Here is a 23,367-nt window from a genome sequence, read left to right as displayed (position 1 = left end):
GACCACAGACACGCTTTTCCACTTGACAACTCTGCCTGGAGCTTCTCTTGCCTGCTTCTCCCCCCACCCCCAACCCCTCCCGCCCCCCCCCCATGAAGGTGAATTTCAAGTTCCCTTGCTGGTTTCAGTTTTCTTCCCCTGAGAAATGGGCTGTCAAGACAATACAGGTTGACATGGGCATTAGGCAAATAGCTCCAGCCTATGGGCTCTCGAGGGCCATCCAGAGATGAGGCGGTGGAGGCACCTGTCCAGTGGCCACGGTGATGCCGGGAACCCCGAGTCCTGGCACCGCCCTCCCACGCAGAGGGCATTGGGGTCAGGGGTGGGGTCAGCACATCCCAGATCTGCCAGGAAGCCTGGGAAGCAGAAGCTGGTGCTCTTCTGAGGAAAAGTTAGCCAGCAGAGTTGGCCCACCTGGGAGCCCAGCGTGAAGTTAATTGGTGATTTGGAAAAACAAGTTCAGGAAGAGCTGCCACGGGGCTGAGTAGAGGGCACAGGGAGGGGAGGGGAGGGGAGGGGAGGGGAGGGGAGGGGAGGGCGGGTGCTGTGACCAGGGCCACTCTCTCACCAGCAGGGCCAAGGTGCCTTCCTCAAGTCTACCCCAAGGGCTCCTTCTGCAGCAGGCCCAGTGGGTGCAAACCACTCCTCCCTCCTGCATTAGGGAACAACCCCCTGAATTCCTGCAGTGTTCACTCATTTTTTTTTTTTTTAAACGCAGAACCATCCCATCTACTTACTTCTACCCCTCACTGCCACCCTCTCAGAGGATGCGGACAGGGAAAGGGGAGCCACATGTGTCCATTTCTCAGGAGCAACAGAGGCACGAGACAGGGCAAATGACTTGTTGAGGATTAAACTGAGGCCAGGTCTCTTGATGCACAGCTCAGAGCTCTTTCCTCTTGGCCTCTCTGACCAAACAGATGGGGACAATCCACTCCTCCCTGATGAAACCTACACGGGGCCTCAGTCTCCCTTGTGGCCCCTCCAGGCTGGTCCCAGGAAGCCCTCACTCCCTAAGCAGACAGGTAGACCTAAGGCCGAGCGGTGATAGATGCAGGTACCCCTTCAGGGCCCTAAATTATTCCCCAAGCCAAGTTATTTTGTAAGTGGTGGCCCTGCTTGCAATCGGTGCCTTTCACCGGGGCTTTTCCCTTTCGTGGCAGGGATACTGCTTTCATTCTGCTTTCAACCCTTGACTGGGACCTGAAAGGGACCAGCGAGGAGGCGGCGGCTGCAGCAGCATTGCCCAGCTCAGAGGTCAAGGCCTCACACCTGAGCCTCCTATCCAGTGCCCCCACCCCCCAACGCTGGCCCATCCTGCGAGGCTGGCAGGGCCCCTCAGAGCGCTCCCCATCGGCCCCTGCAACACATGGGGCTGTGCAGCCTCGGGGAGCTGAGACTGAGGGCAAAGGAGAGCTAAGGAGCCCTGGAGTCAGCTGCCTGGGTGCCTCATCCCGGCACTGCTACTCAGTGAGGGAAACGGTGCACTCTGTGCCTGTTTCCTCGCTACAAAATGGGACACTACTAGTGCCCCCACTAGTGTTACTGTAGGATTAAATAAGCTCCTACACAGCAAGTGCCTGGCATACAGTAAGTGCTCAATAAATGGTGACAGAGCTGAGGAGGTGAGGGGGCCTCCATGAACACCCGCGCGCAGCTTCTGAGGACGAGTTGGATCTGGAGCCCAAAATATCACAAAGCCTTTGCTTCACAGAAGAGAAAGGGACTCGGAAGGTCATTGAATTCAGTTCCCTTTCTGCTGTTTTATAGGTGATGAAACTGAGACCTGGGGAGAAGTGACCTGCCTGGTTCCCATGGCCGAAGCTGTCCGTTCTTTCCACTGTGTGGGGACAGAGGCATGGATTCTGCTGGAAGTCAACACTGCCCAAGCAGGGACTTCCCTGGCGGTCCAGTGGCTAAGACTCTCCGCTTCCACTGCGGTGGGCGTGGGTTCGATCCCTGGAGGGGAAACTGGCATACCGCATGCCGCACGGTGCAGCCAAAGAAAACAAAAACCGAAACTGCCCAAGCAGAAGACCGCTTGTGTGGACTAGTTCGGCCAGCAGCAGCCCCTCTCCTGCCAGCTGGGAGGATACAGGAGGGTCCTAGCCTCTCTGAAGGACAGTGCTACTCCTTCGAGCTTCCTGCTCCCTTGGGCCCCTCACACTGGCTGGCTGTATCCTGTTGGGGACCCATCTGTCTCCAGAGACCCAGGTGTTTCAGCTGGTGAGCCAGCCCCATGACCAGCCTCCTTCACTGAGCTCATCCCACGACTGTCTTTGGCGGTAATGTAAAGTCACACACTTCTGGACGCAAGTCCGGCTCTGCAACTTACTGCCCAGACCTTGGGCAAGTTACTTACCCTCTCTGAGCCTTAAGGATCTTTGTTCATAAAATGGAAAACTGAGTACCTACTATGTGCCAGACACTGTTCTGGGTGCTGTGGAACAGTAGGAAACAAAACACCCCTGCCCCTTAGACCTTCCATTCCAGTGGAAGGAGACTGTCAACAAATAAGTAGAGTATGTCAGATGGTATAAGAGGGAGAAAAATAAACAGAAAGGAGGCTAAGAAGTGTGAGGGTGGGGGAGCTATTTCAAATAGGGTGGTCAGGCAAGGCCTCAGTGCCAAGGTGACATCGAAGCAGAGACCTGAAGGAGTGAGGGAATGAGTTATGTGAAGATCCAGCAGAACTCCAGAGGCAGCGGGAACAGGCAGTGCAAAGGCCCTGAGGCTACCAGCATACTTCATGTATTGACGGGATAAGAGTACCTATCTTATAGGGTTATTTTGAGGATTAAAAGAAATGATGTTTGTAAAACTTAGCACCGAGCCTAGAGTGGCTCAGAAATCTGGCAAAGGCTGGGTTGGGGGGGGGTGGGGAGGAGGTGACAGACACCAGTCATTGGGAACTGCATACAATCAGCAGGCGCAGGGGAGGGGAGCCCAAGGAGGAAGGGCCAAGGAGACAGATGGACAGATAAACATAAGAAGACTCATGCCCAAAAACCTATATTAAGGATGAAGTGTAGGAGAAGAGAAATTTGAGAACACAGCCAAAGACACTTGCAGAGGAAGATCTGAGGGGATGGGATGAGGAGCTGAGCCTTCTGGGGAAGTGAGATCCTAGTGCCCAGGTGGTGCTGGAAAGGGAGTGGGCAGCCCTGCGGGCTGAGAAGCAGGGAAGGAGAGGAAGTCTGCCAGGCAAGGCATCTCTAAGCTGTCCCTGGGCTCCTGGGTGAGGACCTGTACTATGATGCCCAGGTCCCAGCCGAGGGACCCCAGCTCCTCTCCCTTCATGGGCTGCCCAAGAGCAGAACCTGGCTGGCCCTGGGCCTTCCCATCCTGAGCCAGGACCCTCTGGTTCCGGTGTCAGAGCCAGCCTCTACCATGCCCAGCCCCTGCCAAGCTAGCACCTGGGGCCTCTCAGGGCCACGTGGCTGCCTAGAGCCCATGAGTCCCAGAAGGAATTCAGGCCAGTCCACGTCACCGGCCGAGAACTTATCCAGAAAAATGCAATTCCAGGTTCTTGCCTATCTGTCGAAACACCCCTGCCCCTTAGACTTTCTGTCCCATGCTGTCCTCTCTCTGCTCTGGCTGGTCGCCTGGCCAGGAAATTCCCTTCTTCACTAACTCTGCATGGTTAGGCACTACCCACACTGAATATTTATTTATATATTTATTTATAACTGGCTTCCTTCTAAAAATTATTTAAGGAAGCTAAGTCACTATCACGCAGGGCCTACCCAGTTTAACTTCTGTTTCCTTGTTGAAGCTTCCCTGCATACCAGCCCCCCTCCAAACAAAACCTCATCGCACACAGAGGTGGGACTTATCACTTCCCCCTCTCACCTTCCACTGAACTTCATGTTTTAAGACTACTGTGGCCCCTCTCCTGATCTACCTTGTATTATTATTACCATTTCTTGTCACTCAGTTTTCCCCAGCTGCCACCTACTCCACCTGATGTGGTTCTCTTTAGGAACAGGGACCACCTCTAACTCGTCTTTCTATGTATAGAGGCCAGCCTGGCGTCTGGCAGGTAGTAAGTGCTCAATAAATGCTTCCTGAATGACTGAAGCCAAGGTGACTGCCTGCCCCCTCTCCTGGTCCTGGGGAGCCTGTCACGAGGAGAGATCATCTGTCTCACTCACTGGGACTAGAGGTGACAAAGGGATGCCTAGGAATCCCTCCAGGCACCTGGGCTCTCAAGACTCTGCGGCTCTCAGGGGTGGGTCAAGCCAGTTGCCTGATGGGGACCCCTGCCGGGGGCCAGTAACCTTCACCCAGCCCAGAGAAGTCTCCAGCAGGGAGCTGGGCCAGGTCGTGGCAGGCTGGCTGCCGAGGAACAAAGTTGGCTTGAGTACCCTTGCGCTCAGCATCCCAGGCTGACGCGGACCACAGGTGGAGGTGAAGGGCCTGGGGGCTCCCGGTTCCCAAGGCCCAGCCGCCTAACTCTGTTCCTGCCTGCTCTTCCCCCAACTCTCCAAAATAGCCCAAGTTTATTTTATCCCTTCCCCCACTTTACACCCCACCCCAAACGGAGACAAACAGAAACACCTCATCATCCAGAGACAAGATGTTCAGAGACAAATGTTGGTCTGTTCAGAACAAGAGAGGAAAACAGAAAACAAACCCAGGAGGAGACTGGGAGGCTGCCTCAGGGCAGGGGTGGGGGAGGCCTGCAGCCCTCGGCCTAACATTGCTCCTGTTCCCGGGAAGGCGGTAGAGGGGCTGCCCTGGGGCATGCTGGCACTGCGACCCTAAGGGTGCCGCGGAAGCTGGGGCACCCAGTCTCCTGGGCTCAGGTTCCTGGCCCTTCCTCACCCAGAGGGCATGGGACTGCGGGTCCTGGCCCTCACTCAGAAGCCTGTCATGCCCACCGACTGGCTGGTCCCAGGCAACACCCAGGCCGGAGAAGCTGGGGCCTTCAGATGGGGTGAGCAGGAAGCGAGCTCTGCATGTCCTTCTTAGAAGGCCTCGGTTTCATTCCTCTGCCTGGGCCACGGAACACCTAGTCTCTTCTCTTAACCAAGCCCCCTTTCTTTTTGTCCTATAAAAAGCCCCACAGTGAGGGAAAGAAAGAGAAAGCAAGCTCAGGTGTGAGCAATTCTAGGGAGCAAGGAGACAGAGCCTTTAGTTTGGAGGGAGAAGCGAAGGAAGAGATGGGAGGAGAGCAGAAGGGCCCTCCCCTTCCGAAGGGCCCTCCTGAAGTCAGGGGCCCTCTCCAAGCAGAAGCCCCAGGAGGCGGCCGAAGCCGGGGACAAGCACAGACGTGGACGCACAAGATCTGGGCTTGGATCCTAGTTCTACCACCAGCTATGCGACCTTGAACAAGCCCCTCTGGGTCTCCGTTTCCTTCTCTGAAGGCTGAGGTTAATAATCCCTGCCTCACATGGGTCAGGTAAGATATTAGAAAAAAGTGCAGGTGTGCCAGCACCTGACAACTGGCACAGCATGCCCAAGCAGTGTGAAACCCCAGCTGCAGCTGCCTCTTGGGGCAGTGGGATCCCGTGGGGTCACCTCCTCTACTCAGAGGGGAAACGCCATGAGAAAACTCAATCTAGGTACTGATTTAGCCAAAGGAGAGCTATCATCCTTAATAGGGCTGATAACTGGACTAAAGCCAGCTCAGCCCCTGGGACCTCTGGAGACTGGGGATGAGGAAGGTGAGTGTCCCAGGGTCCCATTCATCAGGCCTCCTGTCTGCCCTCAGAAAAGGAGGAAGGCCTGATCCTAGAGCTCCGGTTGCTGCCCAAACCCTGACTGGTCCGCCTCAGTCTGGGAAGCCACCCTTGCCATTGCTGAGCCCTCCCTCTGCCTGGGACCACGGGCAGTGGGCAGAGGGGGACAGGACCAGCCTGCCTCCTGTGCTTGCTCCCAGGTCAGGCCATGGGAACAGAACCACAGCAGCAGCTGTCCATGGACCCAGCCGCTGTGAAGGGAGCAGGGCGAGCACCCAGGCTGGAGCCTGCCTGAACAGGAATGGCTCTGCGGGCCAGGCCGGTAGCTAGGCAACAGGCTCCCATAATCAGCTCAATTCACTTTCCGTTTGTATCTGTTTTGTTCCTGTCATAACGCACTACTCAAATGACCAGCTGCTGTATGCAAAGAGATGCCCGGGGCAGCGCCCCGCTCCTCTGCCCTTACTGGCCCTCAGTGAGCGCCCCAAGCCCACCGCAGTGCTGCAGGCCCCTCCCTCTTCCTCCAGGGAGGCAGAGGGAGGAGGCCGAGGGAGGGAAGGTATGTGCACAGACCCAGGGGACAGCACAGGGGCAGGGGGTATTATTGGCCTGGTGTAAACAGAGCAGGGCGGGCATAGCCCCAGAACCCCAGCACCTCAGACCCTCAGGCCTGGAGGCATAACCGAGTAAGTGTCCCTTCTGATGTCCCCAACTGCCCCTGGTTTTCTGATGTCATCCACGGGAGGTACAAAACCTCAGGCCACCTCCCAGACCAGAGTAACGAACGATCCACCTCAAAAAACAGCCGCCTTCAGTGGCAAGAACATGTTATCACCCGAGGAGCAAGGGCTGGGTAGCGAGGGAGCCCTGGCTTTGAGTCACAGCCCACAGCTCTCTAGCTGTGCGACCTCAGGCAAGTTGTTTACCCTCTCACAGCCTCAGTCTATTAAATGGGGATAATACCTCCGCTGTAAGTTTACTGGGAGGATTAGAGATTAACGCAAAGTACCTGCATGGTGCGCTAAATAAATGGTGGTTGTTTATCAATGAATTTTTTAAACTTTTGTATTCTCCCCTGTATGTCCCAGGAACAGCCGAAGGCTTGCCTTTGCCTGTGCGTCTCAGCAGGAGGCAAGCCCCTTCTGACACGAGTGCCACCAAAGCTCCATATGGCTGTGCACACCAGTATTAATACCCAGACGGCAGGCTACTTGGGGTGATTTGCCGGCTCTGTTATTTATTAGTTAAGGATCTGTGACGACACTTAACACCCCTGAATCCTGGTTTCTTCGTTAAGTGGGAAGAATTTACCCAACCCAGCCCCAAACTTCTGACCTCAACTGGATTGCCCTGGCTGCTGTGATTCCACATCCAAAGGGCCAAGTATCTTGGGCTCCTGGAGGATTTCCAGGGGCTAACCAGGCTCTGAGCTTACTCAGAGAGCCCCGGCTGGACCACTCTGCGGTGAGTTGAGGAGAAAATAAACTCACTGATGGTGCAGTCCTTTGGAATCAAAGGGGGAGGAACCTGAGCAGATGAAAAGTCCTCAGAGGCCCCAGAATGCTCGGTAATAGGGCCCCTAACCACCTCATCTCATTCCTGCCTCCCTGGCTTGCCCCCTTTGCCCCACTCCATCAAGCTAAATCTGCCTTCTCCTCCCCCACCCCCAACTTCGAAAGAGCCTGAAGGATCTGCACTTGTCTCTGCCCTCCTGCACACAGCCAAGAGCGAACATGTAGCAGGGTTAGAGGACTGCATGAGAAGCCCATGGGACTCACAGCCAGCCAGGGCAAACAGAAGCGGCACCCTAGCTTTGCTCTCAGTCCCAGAAAAAGGTCCCCACCTTCCAGTGGCTGCCCTGGGATGGTACGCCTCAGCCACTGAGCCCTCTGCTCCTCCCTCCTCTTCCACGCAGGAGATGCATGTGCCCTGGTAGAGCATTTATGCCAGCCTAGCCCCTCCCTGCAGCCCCGTTTCCCAATCTCCTGCCCTCCCCTGGGGGAGTGAGGGGAGTGTAACTTTTTCTGCCATGACTGGGTTGAGGCCCAGCACAGGAGGTGCTGGGGAGTGCGGCAGGGCTCTGAGACTCACTAACATGACGACTTGGGATGCCAGAGGAAACTACCAGCTTCCACAGTAGGGGGCAGTCCCCAGAACCAACACATCACGCAGCTCTTTCCTGTCTCCCAGACAGACCCCAGCCAGGCTTCAGGCTGCCATCCATGAGATCAGACACCAACCCCCAGGGGTCTCTTTTTTAAAGAATCTGAAGCCATCCTTCATGGGTGTTTTTTTCTTTTTAGATGCCCAAGCCTACCTTCCCCTCTACCCGCTTCCACCTAAGCGGGTTAGAGGAAACTGGATTGACTTGGGGAGGGAATGGTGGGAAGGGACTAGATCTTGCCTAAATCAACCTACACTTCTCCCCCCTGCCCCCATCCCCATCACCTATTTCAAGCAGTAACCTGAACCAGGGCTTTCTGGGAAGCCAGTTTGTGCTGCAGTAGAAAGAAAGAAGCGGCAACAAATCTGGGACCATCACCAGGCAGCCTGTGGCTGGCCACTGGCCGCGGGAGCCCCAAGGGCCCGCAACATTAGGCTCTTCCTGTCTGACTCTCCCCTCATCCCCGCAGAGGCCAGGATAACCCAGGTGTCCAGGAAGCCTCAGGGGCGTGGCGTGGGGCAGGCATCTTGACTTATCTTCCTGGGAAAAAGAAGGGCTCTCCCAAACCTGGATGAGAGGCCTGGGTTCTGGTCCCAGTTCTGCCTGTTACGGCTGAAGAGGCTGAAACCCGGGGCCCCTTCTCTAGAACTCATAGTTCCCAGCACACTGAGCTGCTGGGAGGATTTCAACGAGATGGGACACAAGGAACTGCCACAGTAGCCACTTACACTCTAGTTTTTTCCCCCAAATCCTGCCTGACTCCAGCACAAGGCCCCACTCCAGTTCTCCAGGACTCTGTCCTTCAGAGGAATTGGGGGTAGATGTAGAGAGGCCACCTGTGCAGGAAGAAGGGGGTGGAAGAGCTCAGCTAAGAGCACCCCACTCGCTGGGAGGGGGATGCCTTAAAGCAGGAGCTGGGATTAGGTCCAAGTAGTAAGTCAGGAGCGCAAAAGTGTGCAATCTCCTGATGAAGCGCTGGGGGCGAGGATGATTCCCCTGGGGGCCCATGGAAAGCAGGGGAATTTGGGAGAGAGGCGGTGGTAAAAGTCGGCCAGTCTCGGTCCAAGAGAAGACCCAGGCTCCTGCCACTCACCCTGGCCGCCCGGGAGGAGTAGGGATCCTCGAAGAGCGCCCACATGCGGGGCTGCCAGCCGCGGCAGCCCCCGGACCCGGCGCCGGGGCCCGCACCTCCCTCGTGGGGCCCCAGGCGCTGCAGGGCCAGCTCCCGCTCATCGTCGCCAGCCTCGTCGCCGGGCCCCGCGCCCCCGCCGCCTCCGTCTGGGCTCTCGAAGATGTCGAGCGCCTCCTCGGCGTCGCGGTGCTGCCGGTAGGTCATCCAGCAGCAGGGCTCCACGTCGGTCTCGTCGATGCCCCAGAAGGTGAGCTCCTCCTCAAACAGAGGCCCGCACACGTCGGCGGGGCAGTGCAGCTTGCCCGTGCGGTAGTAGTTGAGCACGTAAGCAAAGACGCCCGGGTGCCGGTCGAAGAAGAACTCGCAGCCACCGCCGCCGCTGCTGCCTGCACCACCGCCATCGGACGCGGGCCGGCCTCCGCCGTCGGGATCGGCCAGCCAGGCGAGGCGGGTGCCCGGTAGGGTGCGCAGGGTGCTGCGGTAGGTCTCATGTCGCGTGCCGCCCACGTTGATGATGATCTTCTCCGACGCCTCGCCCTTGGCCATCTCCTCCTTCAGACATGTTTTGGACGGAGGCTTGTTCCCCGACTTGCGCCCGCGGTAGGAGGAGACACACACCGAGCTGATCATAAGAAGCGCTGCGGGGCTTCGGCTTGGGGCGGCCGCTGCCCTCCAAACACCCTTCCAGAGGAGGCAGCGTCAGACGGGGGAGGGGGAGGAGACCAGGAGGAGGCAGGAGGCCGCGGCGGCCCCCTCTGCGGCGTGGCCCTGCCCCTGCCTCCCCCCCGGGGCGCGGAGCGGGAGGAGTTGGATTTCTCGCGGGCACAGGTGGTTGCGGTTTGGGCTGGCAGCGCCGGGGAGGGAGGCAGGAGGGGAAAAGGAGAGCCGAGGACCCAAGCGAGGCGCCCGGGAGTCAGGGCTAGCACACACACACTTCCCCCGCTAGCACTGGACACCCAGACGCTCGGGGCCCGGGACACGCCCCCCTGCACCCCCCAACAGACGGGGAAGCGCACTGTCCAGGCGCACTGCGCGCGCTCACACTCACACGGGCCACCCTCTGGCTCCCAGTCCGCGCCGAGACCCGGGAGCTGCGGCGGCGGCGGCGGAAGCAACGCAGCAGCAACAAGTCCTCCAAGCGGCTGCCGGGGCTGGGCCGGCGCTCTCACGGCAGCCGGAGCTCCGCGGGCCCGGGCTGCGTGCGGTCAACACAAGGCGGCGGCGGCGGCGGCGGCATGTGGCCTCTTCCCCCCATTCATAAATCCAGCGCAGGGCACGGATGGCGGGCGGGGCGGAGCGGAACGCGGCGTTCGGGCGGGCGGGTGCTGCGCAGAGCGAGGCGGCACAAGGAAAACAAGCGCGCCCGCAGGAGCGAGCCTCTGGTCCTGCGTCCGCGGCTCGACAGCGGCGGGGAGCTGCGCTGCGCTGGGCGCTGCGCTGCGGGGGCCGTGCCGGGGCGGGGGGGCCTCGGACGGGGCGTCCTGCGCGGCGCCGAGCTTGGGGGCGGGGCAGCTCCCGGGAGCAGGGCTCTGGGCACTGCGAAGGAGTCTCCCGGGCGGTGGCCGAGTGGCCAAGGACACCTGCAGGCTTCCTGGGCTGCGACAAGCGGGAGCCTCAGCGCAGCGCCCCGGCGCCTGGCTCCTGCGATCTGGCGGGGCTGAGAGCCACGCCATCCACGCGTCTACCCATCTCCGGGAGGGGCGCTGGCCTTGGCCCGCAGCAGGGGGCGGGCGAGAGGTGGCCTAGGGTCGGGGGTTGCCTCCACGCCGGTGGGCTGCGGCTCTGGGCGCTCTCCGTCTCCCTCCGGCGTTGGTAGCGGACGCCGCTCTCTGCTGGCGCCTTTTCCTCCCGGCGCCGCCTCGCCCGGGTGCGCCCTCCGCGGAGCGGAGTGGGCGGGGCGTGGCGTGGGGCCGACCCGGCTCGCTGCAGGGCCCCGGCGGCCGAGCTCTGCCTTCCTCCGCGGAGCCGAGCGGAGCCAAGCTAAGCCAGGCGCGTAACCCCCTCGCCGCCTGCACGCCTTGCGCGCCTCCGCCGCCGTCCCCTCCCGCCCCCTTCGGCCCGGCTCCCCGCCTCCCCCGAGCCCAGAGCTCCTCCCACTGCAGTCCGGCTGCCACCTAAGCGCTCTCGACCCCTGACCTCTGACCTGCTCCCGCCCCTTCTGGCAGCTCCTGTTGCCTCGTCCCCACCAAGCTGATCGCTTTGTTGCCGGTTAATTGTGGCTGACTGGAGGCCGGGGAAGAAAGAGCGGAGAGACAGTGTCGCTAGGAGGAGGCTGCCCCCTCCTCCCCCAGACACTGTGTTAGGGCCTCCTGACGACTCCGCCCCCAACTGGGCCCAAGATCCCCGTGGTCTCTATGCTTGCGGCCTCTGTCACAGTCACCGAAGCCCCCGCGGTGGAATAAGGGACCCGGCGGCCTTGGGCAGAGAAGCATCTCCTGGTTTAGGCGGGCGGAAGGAAACCGTAGCCTTGGCGCTGTTATGGGTGTGGGGCAGGTTGCCCTGAAAGATCATTAGGTTAAAGCCGTGGCTTATTAGGGAGCCACGGCTTAATAGGCTTAATATGTTGCTATTAGGGAGCAACCTCCTGGTTCTACTGTTTCACTCACTGCAAGCTGACTTTGCCCTTTTCCTATCTCATCTCCCCTCTCTGACCCTGAGCTCTTCCAGTCCGGACTGCTTTTTCACCTTAATAGCTCCCACAGTGCCTGCCTCTGAGAACCTGTTTGCTAAGTGATTGAGAAGCTGCTGTACCCAAAACATTAGGCACTAGCCCGACTTCATTGGCCTCATCCCAAGAGCAATGTCCAGATTCATTTTTTTAATTTGTTTTTAAGTCCAGACCTCTTCCACATCTTTAAATTAATCCTCTTTGTTTTTAATTAAAAACAAATTTTTTTTTTACAGTTTCAGGCAAGCCTCCATGTCTGTCCAGATCACCGTAAGAAGGATTTTAAAGCAGAAATGCAAGGTGATTAACACACCTTCCCTGGACACCTGTGCATCATCAGTTTTCCAGATCAGGCAGTACCTGGCTATATTGGGAGAAACAAGACAGGGGCTTGGGGGTGCTCTGAGGAGAGGTTAGAATAGAAGCCCAGTACAAATATGGGGAATTCTTATAAGCAAAATCTTGTCATTAATGAAGTCAGAAAACCAAAATAATGATGACGATCTGTGATCTGTACTAACATGCAGAAGAGGTAAATAGCGTCCTGACCTGTAGTCAGAAACGCTCATTCGCTGGTACCCATTTTGTGTCCAGTCTCCCTACCCCTTGGGCCTGATGTCTGCATTTCAGAGTTTAGCTGGCTTTGAGTTTGCTGCAATAGAAAACAGATCTCCCACTTGTGACTGGGAAGAGAAGACCCAGGACTGTCCAGAAGCTGGAGTGAGGAAGGAAGGACCACAGCACGGTTATTAAAGAATTGACTGTAATGAATAGCTTTAAAGCCCCATCTGGTTGTGTCCTGGCAAACTCCCTTGGGGTCTCTCCCCCACTTTCCATTCTTCAGGCTGGCTGAACTCAGTCATTCCAAGAAAAGGGAGAGGTTGGTGGGGGTGGGTGGGAGAAGTGAAAAATACCATCCCAGCATCCCACTCCTAAGTCATTTGTTCATTCAGTAAATATTTCTTGAGTACCTACTATGTGCCAGAAGCTGTTCCAGGCCCTGAAAATCAACAAACAAAACAGAGCCCCTCCAACCTTGCCCTGGTAAATCTCCACCCTCTTGGTGCTTTCACTCTGTGCTGTTTGTAGATGGTGAGAAGCATGTGGGGAGATAAGTGGAGGGAGAAAACTGCCAGAGAAAAAGGAGGACTGATCAGGAGGTCAGAAAGCTGGGGTCGGAGTAGGGGAACCCAGGAAGAGTCACTGAAAACAGAGGGCCCAGCCTGGGAGAGGCAGCGGGGTGAAACTGCACTGGGTGGGAGGCCCCTGACTCAGCACACTGCCCGGCTCCTGGAGAAGGGAACTCAGCCAGGCCAGAGGCCTCCAGAGAAGACCTCACCACTTGCTGAAGGCTTTATCCTGGAGCTCTGGGCTAACCTGTTACCTGGGCCTCTGTGGAATTTTCTGGAGGATTCAGCATGCCGCAGCTGGCCTCATAGGGCTTGTCTCCATCAATTCTGTATGTATGAGGTCCTGCTATTTCCGAAAAGCTCAGAACCCAGGAAGGAGAGAGCCCCCCCCCCCCACCAGACTGCCATGTGACAACCTACTGTGGATGGGTGGGTGCTGCCCCCTGGTGGTGCTAGGAGACCCTGCTCCAGACCTCACTGGGCTGCCCTCTTGGGAGAAAATGGGGCTGATAGGCTTCCGGTCAATTCCAGGACCTCAGGTACCTTTCCCATCTGGGACTTGGCCTGATCTCTCCCTTTTCATTTCCTCCAAGATCTTGATGACCAACAGGCTTAAGCAAGACCACGAAGCAGTCACAGCTGGAAATTCCGAATTCCACAAACTTCTCTCCCTTTTCTCCACTTTCCTCCTCTGGATGCCCAGGTTTCTTCCAGCTGTCTGGAAAGAACATCCATCTGGGAGCCAGTTCATGCTGAAGCATCAGTCACAGTGGGTTTTCCTCAACAGGAATAAAGGTATAGCAAAGAAAAGGAAGAGAGCAATGTTTGATCCCAGAGTGGAACGGATGGGGGCTCTGTCTAGCCTTTCCAGAGCCCCCTCATATGAGGCCCTTGCTCTCTGAGAGCTGAGGCTGATCTGGCCAGTGGGAGGCTTGAGAGCCTGACGTCAAAGCCATTTACCCTTCCTGTTTGCCCACTGGGAGCTTGGTGTGGGGCTCAGCCACTTAGAGGTGACAGAAGCTAGCCAATTTCCTCTCCATTTTTCTTCTGTGGACTCTGCTTGTTTTGAGGGGCTCCAGGCCTAGGAGCAGGCCCAATGGCTGCCCAGGCAAAGTCCTAGCCATTGATACTCACACCTCCCCCTTTTGGTATTCCAGCTCCTGCCAAGAACCAAACCCTCTTCCCTCAGGTCCGGGTCAAGGAGCCAGCATCCTTTCCCAGCCTTCCCTGCTTCCCAGACTGGTTAATTGAATTGCTTTATCAGTCATCATCTTTGGGGCAGAGGGTGATAGAGCTTTTCCCCTCATGGAGAGAGAGCAGGGAGGGTGAGAGGAGGCTGAAACCTCCCATGTGCTTATCACTTCACTTTATCCTGCCTCCCACCCCCACCCCCAGGCAGCCTGTGGAGACTTGCAGTCTCCAAACCAAATGCTGAGAGCCTTCCCATGAGGGGTCTGGGAAGAACCCAGACACAGAGGACAGCCCACGGGGCCTTGCAGAGGTCAGCTAGCAGGGCTCGGCACAAGGGACGAAGGTAGGGCTGAGTTGCTGTGAAAATCCTCGTGAAGGTGTATTTGGGGCTCTTGGGGAACACCAGAGATGGACTTTGATGGCCCAACTCTTAAAGGGAAATGACCAGAAGGGTACAGGCTACAAGCTCAGGACTGGCCAGGACTCAGAGCCCCATAAACCATGGACTTGGAGTCAAAGGGCTAGAAGGGACCTGACTGTCAGCTCACAAGCACATTCTCCTTGACAGATTCCAGCCCTGTGGAGCCGCAGTGAGTGCTGGGAGACTGAGCTGGGCCTGGGCTTGGGCCAAGGGTCAAGAAGGATATTGGGCCCACATGGCCTCTGAATGTAGCACAGTGTTCATGGGATCACAGGATCAGGGCAGCTAAGGGGACCCCCAGAGCCCTCCTGGCTCAAGGCTGCTGAGATAGAGACCCAGGCCAGGTGCAGAGAGTGGGAGCACGCGTGCACACACGGTAGCTCAGGGCCCAGCTGGCAAGACTCCTTGACACTCAGTGCTTCTCCATCTAGAAAAGTACAGCTTCCTCCCACCTGGGCTAAATTCCAGCAAAACTGGCTTATTCCATTAGAGTGGTTAATTAGTCCTGATGGGTCCGGTCCCCTCCAGCGGTGTCCCAGGGAAAGGAAAGCAGTTGTCTGGAGAGGGAGACCAAAGTCTGGCTCCTCTTGGATACTCACGAAGCCCAGGGATTCTTCCCTGCTTGGGGCAGCCCTGGGAAGAACAGACAGACCCAGAAGCCAGCCAGCTCCGACCCAGGGAGCCCCAGGGTGGAGCTCTGCTCTACAGCTGGCACCGTGGCTCGCTTGGAGTAATCCTAATAATGGTTGGGTGGTTGTTGAGCGACACACATGGTCTTCTCCCCATTTCCCAGGGTTTCCTCCCATGTAAGACCATGTAAGTAAACGCAGCAGTGTGCCTGGCTCCGGTGAGTGTGACAGTGACAGGACATGCCAAGTCAGATTATTACTGCTTCTACAAGGCAGTAGAAGTACGAGGCAAGAGACCCCTGCCTGACCTCCTTTGTATATTCCCAGTGCTTAGCACAGTCCTAGGCACTCAGAACACTTGGTTTATACTTGATGCATGGAATCAATGAGGCAGTGGGGTGAGGGTGGGATGAGGGTGGGAGAAGGTGGGAGCCCTCCCTGTCAGCATCTTGCTCTACTGGAGGGTGCACTGGATTGGGAGAAACCCAGTCTTTGACCCCAATTTTGCCCCCGCTTGGTTGACGCTCAGATCGCTTCCAGCCCTTTGACTCCAACGCCGTGGTGTATGAGGCTCTGAGTTTCCCATCTCTGGGCCGGTTTCTCCAACTATTCTGTGAGGAGGCTGGGCCAGATATGCACTAAGGTTTATATTCCGGTTACTGTCGCTATGAAACAAGTTACCCGAACTTCGTGGTATAAATCCAACAAGTGCTGTATTTTGCTCATGATTTTATGGGTCAGAAGTTAGGAAGGGCTGTCAGACGGTCCTTGCTTAGAGTTCTTCACGCAGCTGCAGGCAGATGTCAGCCGGGGCTGCAGACGTCTGAAGCTCAGCTGGGCTGAATGTTCACCGTGGTGTGTGCATGTGGCTGGCAGTTAACGCTGGCTGCTGGCTGGGAGCTTGGCTGAAGCTGTCAGTGGTACACCTGCAAACACTCGGCCTCTCTGGCACAGGCTAGTCTCAGGGTAGTTGTACTTCTTAGATGGTGGCTGGGTTTCCCCAGGACTCCCAACGGAAGTGGCATGACCAATTCTAATCTAGCCTCAGAAGTCACATAGCATTATTTCTGCCATACTCTGTTGGTCAAAGGAAGGTTTTGCTCACCCAGATTCCAGGGGAGGAGCATGGACTCCATTCCCTTGAAGTGTTAAAGAATTTGGGGCCTTTTTTAAAAATGCCTCCGTATCCCTATGGTCTGTAGAATCCTTCTCCTCTAGCCCAAGGCCCTGTGGCTGGAGCTGGCTCAATCTGTGTAGCTGTTTATGGCTGTTTGTTGGGGGGAGCATGATGGTGTGAGGGATTGGGGAGACACCCACACTTCTGATACTCCCTTTCCTTAAAACAGTGCCTTCTCTCCCCTCCTTCCTTGGCTTCTTTGCGTTTTAGGCTTTCAAACTAGCTCTGGGAGAATGACTCACTGCAAGGGTGATGGGGCCCCCAGAATGAAGCAGGCCCCATGGACTTACTCCAGTTGCAAGAAGGAAGGAAACTAATATTTAATGAGCACCTATTATATTCCAGTTTGGAAAGAATTCTATACTGGATTCCAGTAGGTTTTCCAGAAAGAGTTCATTTTTTCCTCCCAACATCTCTGCAAGGAAGCGTTGTTATTGTCATTCTCCCTATAGAAAGTGGAGGTTCAGAGGGTTCAGGGACTTGCCCCAGGTCATAGGGTTGGTGATAGAGTCATGATTCAAACCTACTTCATGCTACCTGCCCCGGGCAAGCATGCGTCAAAAGAAGTTGTCTCCGGGGCTTCCCTGGTGGCGCAGTGGTTGAGAGTCCGCCTGCCGATGCAGGGGACACAGGGTTCGTGCCCCGGTCCAGGAAGATCCCACATGCCGCGGAGCGGCTGGGCCCGTGAGCCATGGACGCTGAGCCTGCGCGTCCGGAGCCTGTGCTCCGCAACGGGAGAGGCCACAACAGAGAGAGGCCCGCGTACCGCAAAAAAAAAAAAAAAAAAAGTTGTCTCCCATGCCCCCCTCACGCCCTCCTCTTCCTCCCTGTCTGCTCTCTATACCCAGGGCCCAAGCTCAGCCATTCACTTCCCCATCAGAACTTAGCTGTTTGTGCCCCACTCAGGCACCAGTGACTGAAGATCTCTGGCACCCTGGAATAGGCCTGTTTCATGGGCAGCCACAAATTCTTTGGCCCCTTTCCCATCAACAAGCGGGATCTGTATGTCCTCCCATTAACTCTGGCCAGATGCTGTGACCCACAGAATATGGCAGAAGTGTCACTATGCCATGTTCCAGGCCCAGGCCTTAAGAAACTGACAGCTTCCATCTCCCATCTCTTGAATCGATCTCTCTGGGCACCTTGAGCCATCACAGACAAGTCTGGCCACCCAGAGATGAACTGTGCTGTGGAATCCACTTGTAGATGCTCGTCTGGGGACAGTCTGAGCCCAGGCTGCCAGCTGTTCTCACTGAGGTGCCAGCCATTTGAATGAATGTGAGCGAGGCTGCCTTGGACCCTCCAGACCAGCTCATCTGCCGGTTGAATACCACTGAGTGACCTCAACTGCCACTAGAAGAGCCACTCAGACAAGCCATACCTGAATTCCTCACCCCCAAAATCATGAGATATAATAGAACGGTTGTTTCAAGCCACTAAGCTTTGGAGTAACTTGATACACAGGAACATGCATTATCTCATTCAATCCATTCGTTATACCTGTCTTACAGACTAGGAAATTTAAGTTCAGAGGGGTTAAATAACTTGCCCTAGGTCTTTCAGGAAGCAGGAAGCCTAGCTGGCATTTGAACTTGAACTTGAGAAGTCTGACTCCATAACTCCCTCAAACCCAAGCATTTGTGATATCGCTTTTTAGTGGATCTATGTGTCCCTCCTGGTGGGAGCGTTGGCATTTCAACCCAAAACATTACTTTAAACAAATAATTGAATTCATTTTCAAGGAGTGATATTTTTAACACCAAGACATTCCCTGTTTAAGAGATATATGGGGAGATTTGAAGATGGGGGGGGCGGGGGAGGAGGGGTTCCCTTCCCCAAACTCAGGACAGTGAGCGCTGCTGATTTATTTATCTTTGTGTATCCATAGCTGACACAGAGCTTGTTCATGGTGGATACTTAATAAATGTTTGTTCAAGAATAAATTAGCCCACAAAAGAATAAGTGATGGAGTTGGACTAGACGGGTAAGTGGACCAAGACCTGGAGAGAAAGGTTTTCCTGCCATCTGGTGGCTATTCCTGGAACAACACTTTCTTCTCTGTGGCAGGAGAAGGAAATGGAACGTTCCTTGGGGGACTTTGGCGGTGTCAGGTATCAGGTAGCATCTTTCTAGACTGGAGTAGAGTGCCGTGTGGTGGGGCCTCCCCCAGGATCCATACTTCTTGTCTCTTCCAGTGTCTGTGCTCCTTGAGGGTAAGCAAAGAAGTAGTGCTTCCCTACCCCCAGGTCATTCTGTTCTCCAGAGCTAAGCATTCAGTAGGTGCTCAATAAATACTTGAGACTGAAATTTGTGAAAATAGGCAATGAACAGTCTCATATTTCACCTTTACCTTCTACTGAAGTTTGCAAAAAAGATAGCTACCTTGAAGAGAGGGGCCGTTCTCCCAGAACTTAAGTGGCCTGCTCCTGGCAAACCCTCAAGTCCCCGGCCATCCCCCACCTCAGTCTCAGGCCTCTGGACACTGGCGTCTTCCCACCCTCAGCCCCTCCCACCTCCCCCCTTGCAGAACTGACAGGCCTAGATGGCTGTCTTCCTGGCAGTAAGACAGGGTCGGAATTTTCCCTACGAGGTCCCGTACACGGACACAAAACACCATCCTCACATCAGACGAAGCCTCATTTGCCTCATCTGGAAAAACTTGGACAACAGCATATCTCCCTCAGAGAGCTGTTGCTCTGTGACCACACGAGCTTAGATGTGTGAAGTACTTGGAATCCGTAAGGCTTCCTACCAGTATATGCGGTTACCTGTCCTGGACAATTCCTAGAAAAATAAACACATGCCCCTCTTCATCCTACTCAGCCAGACAGCCAGACAGCCAGGCAGCCCTCAAAGTCCCACAGCGGTCCTCACCAACCCATCCCATCCAGGCTTTCAACCCAAAGCTGCCCTCGGGATCCACGGCCTCTCCCATCCCCTCTCCCTGATCCCAGAGCAGGTCAGAAAGGCAAGAGGGGTTTGGTAAGAACAGACACTTTATTGTACACCATGGGGGGTGTAGAGAGGAAGGAGGGGCTCCAGGGGTGACAAAGCCTCATCCCCTCCCCTGGGCTGAGCGGTCTGGACCCAGGGCTCTGACCAGCATGGGGCACGTGGACTAGAATTTTTCTGAACTTGCGCCAGAACCGAAAGTGACACCTGGCATGTGTGCATAGGATGAGAAGGGACGCTGGGCCCTTCTCCCCCATCCCCAGTCATTAGGCTCTGGTGAAGGGGCAGCAGCCCCCCCCCCCCCAGTTTGGGGGCCTGGTGGGCGCTCAGGGAGTCGGGTGCGTCCCAACATGTACTCCAGTGGGAGGGGGGAGGTGCAGCTGTGAAGAAGCTAGAGGGCAGCCCCCTCCCCGTACTAGTGCAGGCCTGCGTGGGCCTGGGACCACACAGCTTCTGGCCCCCAGCCTCACGGCCCGTAGGCTGAGTCAGGAGGGCCTCTCCTAGCACTAGTCCCCACGGACTTTTTGCTCGAGGGCAAAAGCCAACCTGGCTGACATCAACCTCTGTGCCCACCCGTCCACCCATCTGGGCCTCAGGCTTCACATTGCCTCAGTGGAGTGGGCTCCCTGGGCAAGAAGCTGGTGACTGGGGCTGGAGGGCGGGCAGAGGCAGGACCAGCCACCAGGGACTCTTTCAGGTACACCCCTGGCCTGCCCTGCTCTGCCCCGGAGTCTGCTCTGTCCCCTGTGGGCACTGCATGGACAGCACCGAAGTCAGTGGGGTGGGGACCCTGTGCTGGAACATAGGGCCTGCCCCTCTCTGGCCACGTCCTGCTCCTCCAGGGAATCTGGGGCTGGATCTCCCTCCGTCAGATGCCCTACCTGCTCTTGACCCCATCGGCCCCATCCACTCCCAGCTCCCCTGAGGAGTGAGCAGAGGTGTGTGTGTGTCAGAAGCACAGGGGAGGGGCGGCTGTTCCCCCTGAACACTGTCAGGGATGTCTCAAGGACAAACACAGGACAGAGGCGCGGTGAGATGATGCCCTCTTGGGGTCTCACCATCTTAAGGAACCCAGCACTTTCCCCGGAGCTGAAGACATTGTGTCTCCAGTGGGCACAGCGAGAAAATAAAATAAATGTGGGGACTTCCCCCACTCCCCTAAGATGCCTCATTCTCTGTTTCTTGCAAGCCCAATGGGGGGAAGGCAGCGAGTCACCAGTGAGAGGCATGTGCCTTTCCCAGGACGCGGGTTTCCCACGGAACCCTGCCCTGAGGCCTCGCCTGACGGAGCTGAGAGGAGAAGGAGGTGGCAGGAGGGCAGCGTGGCCTTCAGGAATGTGGTGAACACGGGGATCACAAGTCAGCACCCTACGCGCACCCACACCCACACCCACATACGTGTGCGTGCACACACACACGCACACACCAAGCTCGGGGCCCTACGTCTAATGGCAGAGATGCAGCAGGACAGGGCCCGGCCTACGGCAGCCGGCTACGAGCACTACCCAGCCCACGAGGACCAAGCTGACGGCCCCAGCTCAGCCGCCCTGTCACAGGCTGGCGTGATGGGGCCTGGTCCAGCCACACGCTACAAAATTAAAAATATATCAAATATACAATGAAAATAGATCTTTACAGCACTGAGGATGAAAATAGTCCACCAGCCACAGTATAATATTGGGTTTGTCATTTAACAGCATTTACACCCACATGTACAGATTGAATATACAATAGAAATAGAATATATAGAGTATATATAGTAGTGTCTCTCCTGGGGCCTTGCTTTTCCTGTTGCTATTTCTGCTTGGGATTAGGCACAGGGCCAGGTAGGAGGTGCTGTCAGGTGAGGGGGCCTAAGGCGTGATGTGGTGTCCCAGAAGCTCATGTCTTTGTGGAGATGTGGGACTCCCCCTCCCCCCACACACTCAGGAAGGATGGGTGGGGCTGAGAGGGCTGGAAATGGGAGCACGTGTGGGAGGAGGATGAGGAAGGGAGGTGGTCAGTGGACCCCAAGGGGGGCGGGGAAAACCAAGGGACTAAGGGGTGGAGGAGGGACCCCTGGGCCTAGTGTGTCCCTCCCAGGGCTGAGAGCAGTCAGGGGCACAAGAGTGACTCAGGACCCTTTGTGAAGGAGCCAGGCCTGCCCCTGCCCTGCCCACTGCAGCTCGCAAAGATGGAGGTTTGCTGTCCCAGCCAGTCTTCCTTCCTCCCCACCCCTCCTTCCTTCCATCCACCCATCCTTGCATCCTTTCATCAGTCCATTCATCTCTCTGCAGACTTCTGACCTCCAATCAGGTTCCAATCCTCTTAGCCTGCACTCCGAGGGCGGCCCTCTTCCGGGGAAGGCAAAGGTAAGCATGGGTGGGGTGCCGCAGGGCTGGGCCCCAGGACAGAGGCCCGGCCCTCCCCCTGGGCAGCTTCCAGTGGCCACAGCACGGCCTGTGCCCCCCACACCCCACCACGGGCCGGGCGGCTTGGGAAAGGTTTCCGAGGTGTCCACACACGACGTGCACACCGGGTGGCTGTGCTTGTACAAGGAGAGGGGCGGCGGCCCAAAGGGGCAGTGAAATTATCTCCTTCCCAGGTGTGAGCCCCTGAACTCCAGGGACTGCCGTTCCAGGGCAGAAGCTGCCGCTAGCGAGAAAGTCGGGCCCCTGGCGAGAGGGGAGGGGTTGTGCTTCACAGCTGTGCTCCAAACCATCTGATTTGTGCTGTGAGCCATCAGGTGTGCTCTAGAGACCTCTCCTCTCTCGAGGACAGAGGCAGAGGCCACGACTCTGGGCTCCCGGATGGGGGTGTGGGGAGAGGGCAGGCTAAGCTCTAATGGAGGTGGGAAGGGCTCTGGGGCCAGTCACTGCCCTACCAGGCAGGATGCGGGAGCACATCCCCCCACCCCAGGCAGGGCCAAGAACACTGGAAGGTCCACCTTGAGCCTGAGGCCAAGGAGCCCCCTCATCCCACCACCCCCGCTGCCAAGGCTCATGCTCTAAACCAGAGGGCACCGTCTGCCTCACCAAACAGAACTTGGGGATTTCTGCAGACTCCATCCCAAAGTCTAAGCCCTGAGTCCTGGCATCTCTGCCCCATCTCCAACCTTAAATTGGGCACCTCTGGAAAGGGACACCCCACCCAACCCATCCCTGAGCCACCACCACTACCTGGCAGCACAGACCTAAGGGACTCCAAGACCTAAGAACTGCAGGAGAGAGGGAGTGTGGAGTGACCCCTGGAGTGGCCACTTGGAGTCTCCCCTGTGCTGGGAATCGGGACATCTGGGCGGTTCCAGTAACTCAGATGTAGTTTGGTAAGGGGGTCTCTGAAGGTTAGCTGGGTTGGGGGCCTAGACTGGGGGACAGAGCTTCTCCCAGCCCCCACTCAGATCTAGGAAGCAGAAGTCGGCTGGGACTGGGGTGGAGGATGAGGCAGGGCAGAGCCCCTCCCCTTGGGCAGAGGGCCTGGCCTGGAAGGAAAAGCCAGGCTGGGACACGTGGGCTGGCTGGGTGTGGGAGGCAAGGCGGGCAGGGCGGGGCAGTGGTCACAGCTCCGACTCAGGGGTGCTGGCTAGGAGGTAGCCACTCCCATAGCGTCCATTGGGGTTGCCACTGGTCTCCAGGGGCGATGTGCTGCCGGGCCCCAGGTAGGAGCGGTGAGTGGGCATGGGGGAGGGCGCCTCGCTGGGCACCTTGCTGAGGATGAAGCGGGTCTCGTCGTTCTCCTCCAGGTTGGAGATGTCCTTCATCATGCGGCCCTTCTTGTAGGACACGGAGAGGGTGTTGGAGCCGTCGGAGAGCAGGTGGAAGTGCCGCAGAACGAACACCACGGGGATGGGCAGGACAGCCACGACGATGAGCGTGATCAGGAGAGCCATGGCCCAGTTAGGGAAATACAGGTAGCGCTCGGCAGCCTAGGGGTGGACACGGGTGAGGGCTGCTGCCCGCCCTGCCGCAGCCTCCCCCTCTCAGACTCCAGGACAACTTCCCCGCCGCACTCATCCTGGCCAGGCACTGGCAGAGATGGGGTTCATCAGGGGCTGCTCCTTGGGGGAGCTGGTCCCCTTGGCTAAGGGCCTGAGCCTCCCTGGGTCTCAGTTTCTGCACTTGTAAAAAGTTGGGGTGGTTCCACTCCATGGACTCCACAGGGAGAGAAAACATGGGTTAGAAAGACTGGACAAGTGCGTTCACCTTTCTGACCCTCAGTTTCCCCATCTGTGTGACAGCGA

The 23,367-nt window shown here is 57.0% G+C and overlaps 2 protein-coding genes across 8 annotated transcripts in view; both read right to left on the bottom strand.

Moving 5' to 3' along the window:
- Positions 1-10,953, bottom strand: part of KCNC4 (potassium voltage-gated channel subfamily C member 4) — a 49,749-nt gene extending 38,796 nt beyond the window's left edge. For 4 of the 7 annotated variants that reach the window (XR_003430688.1, XM_027096254.1, XM_027096252.1 and 1 more), the window contains exon 1: positions 8,942-10,952. Coding sequence is in view for 6 of the 7 variants with exons in the window: in XM_027096254.1 (XP_026952055.1) it covers positions 8,942-9,610 (669 nt within the window). In the remaining variant the exon portion in view is untranslated. Of the gene's footprint in view, positions 1-8,941 lie in introns of all 7 variants that reach the window. The other 3 variants (XM_027096253.1, XM_027096251.1, XM_027096250.1) reach the window with 2 other exon arrangements.
- Positions 10,954-20,795: 9,842 nt separating this feature from the next.
- SLC6A17 (solute carrier family 6 member 17) overlaps positions 20,796-23,367 on the bottom strand; it is a 50,788-nt gene continuing 48,216 nt past the window's right edge. The window contains exon 12 of the mRNA XM_027096236.1: positions 20,796-23,052. Within this exon, the coding sequence (XP_026952037.1) occupies positions 22,684-23,052 (369 nt within the window). The 3' untranslated portion in view covers positions 20,796-22,683. The remainder of the gene's footprint in view (positions 23,053-23,367) is intronic.

The sequence above is a fragment of the Aethalodelphis obliquidens genome, unplaced genomic scaffold, assembly GCF_003676395.1.
Source record: "Aethalodelphis obliquidens isolate GAN/ISIS:26980383/991018 unplaced genomic scaffold, ASM367639v1 scaffold100, whole genome shotgun sequence".
Taxonomy (NCBI): domain Eukaryota; kingdom Metazoa; phylum Chordata; class Mammalia; order Artiodactyla; family Delphinidae; genus Aethalodelphis; species Aethalodelphis obliquidens.
This window is presented reverse-complemented; position numbering and strand designations above follow the sequence as displayed.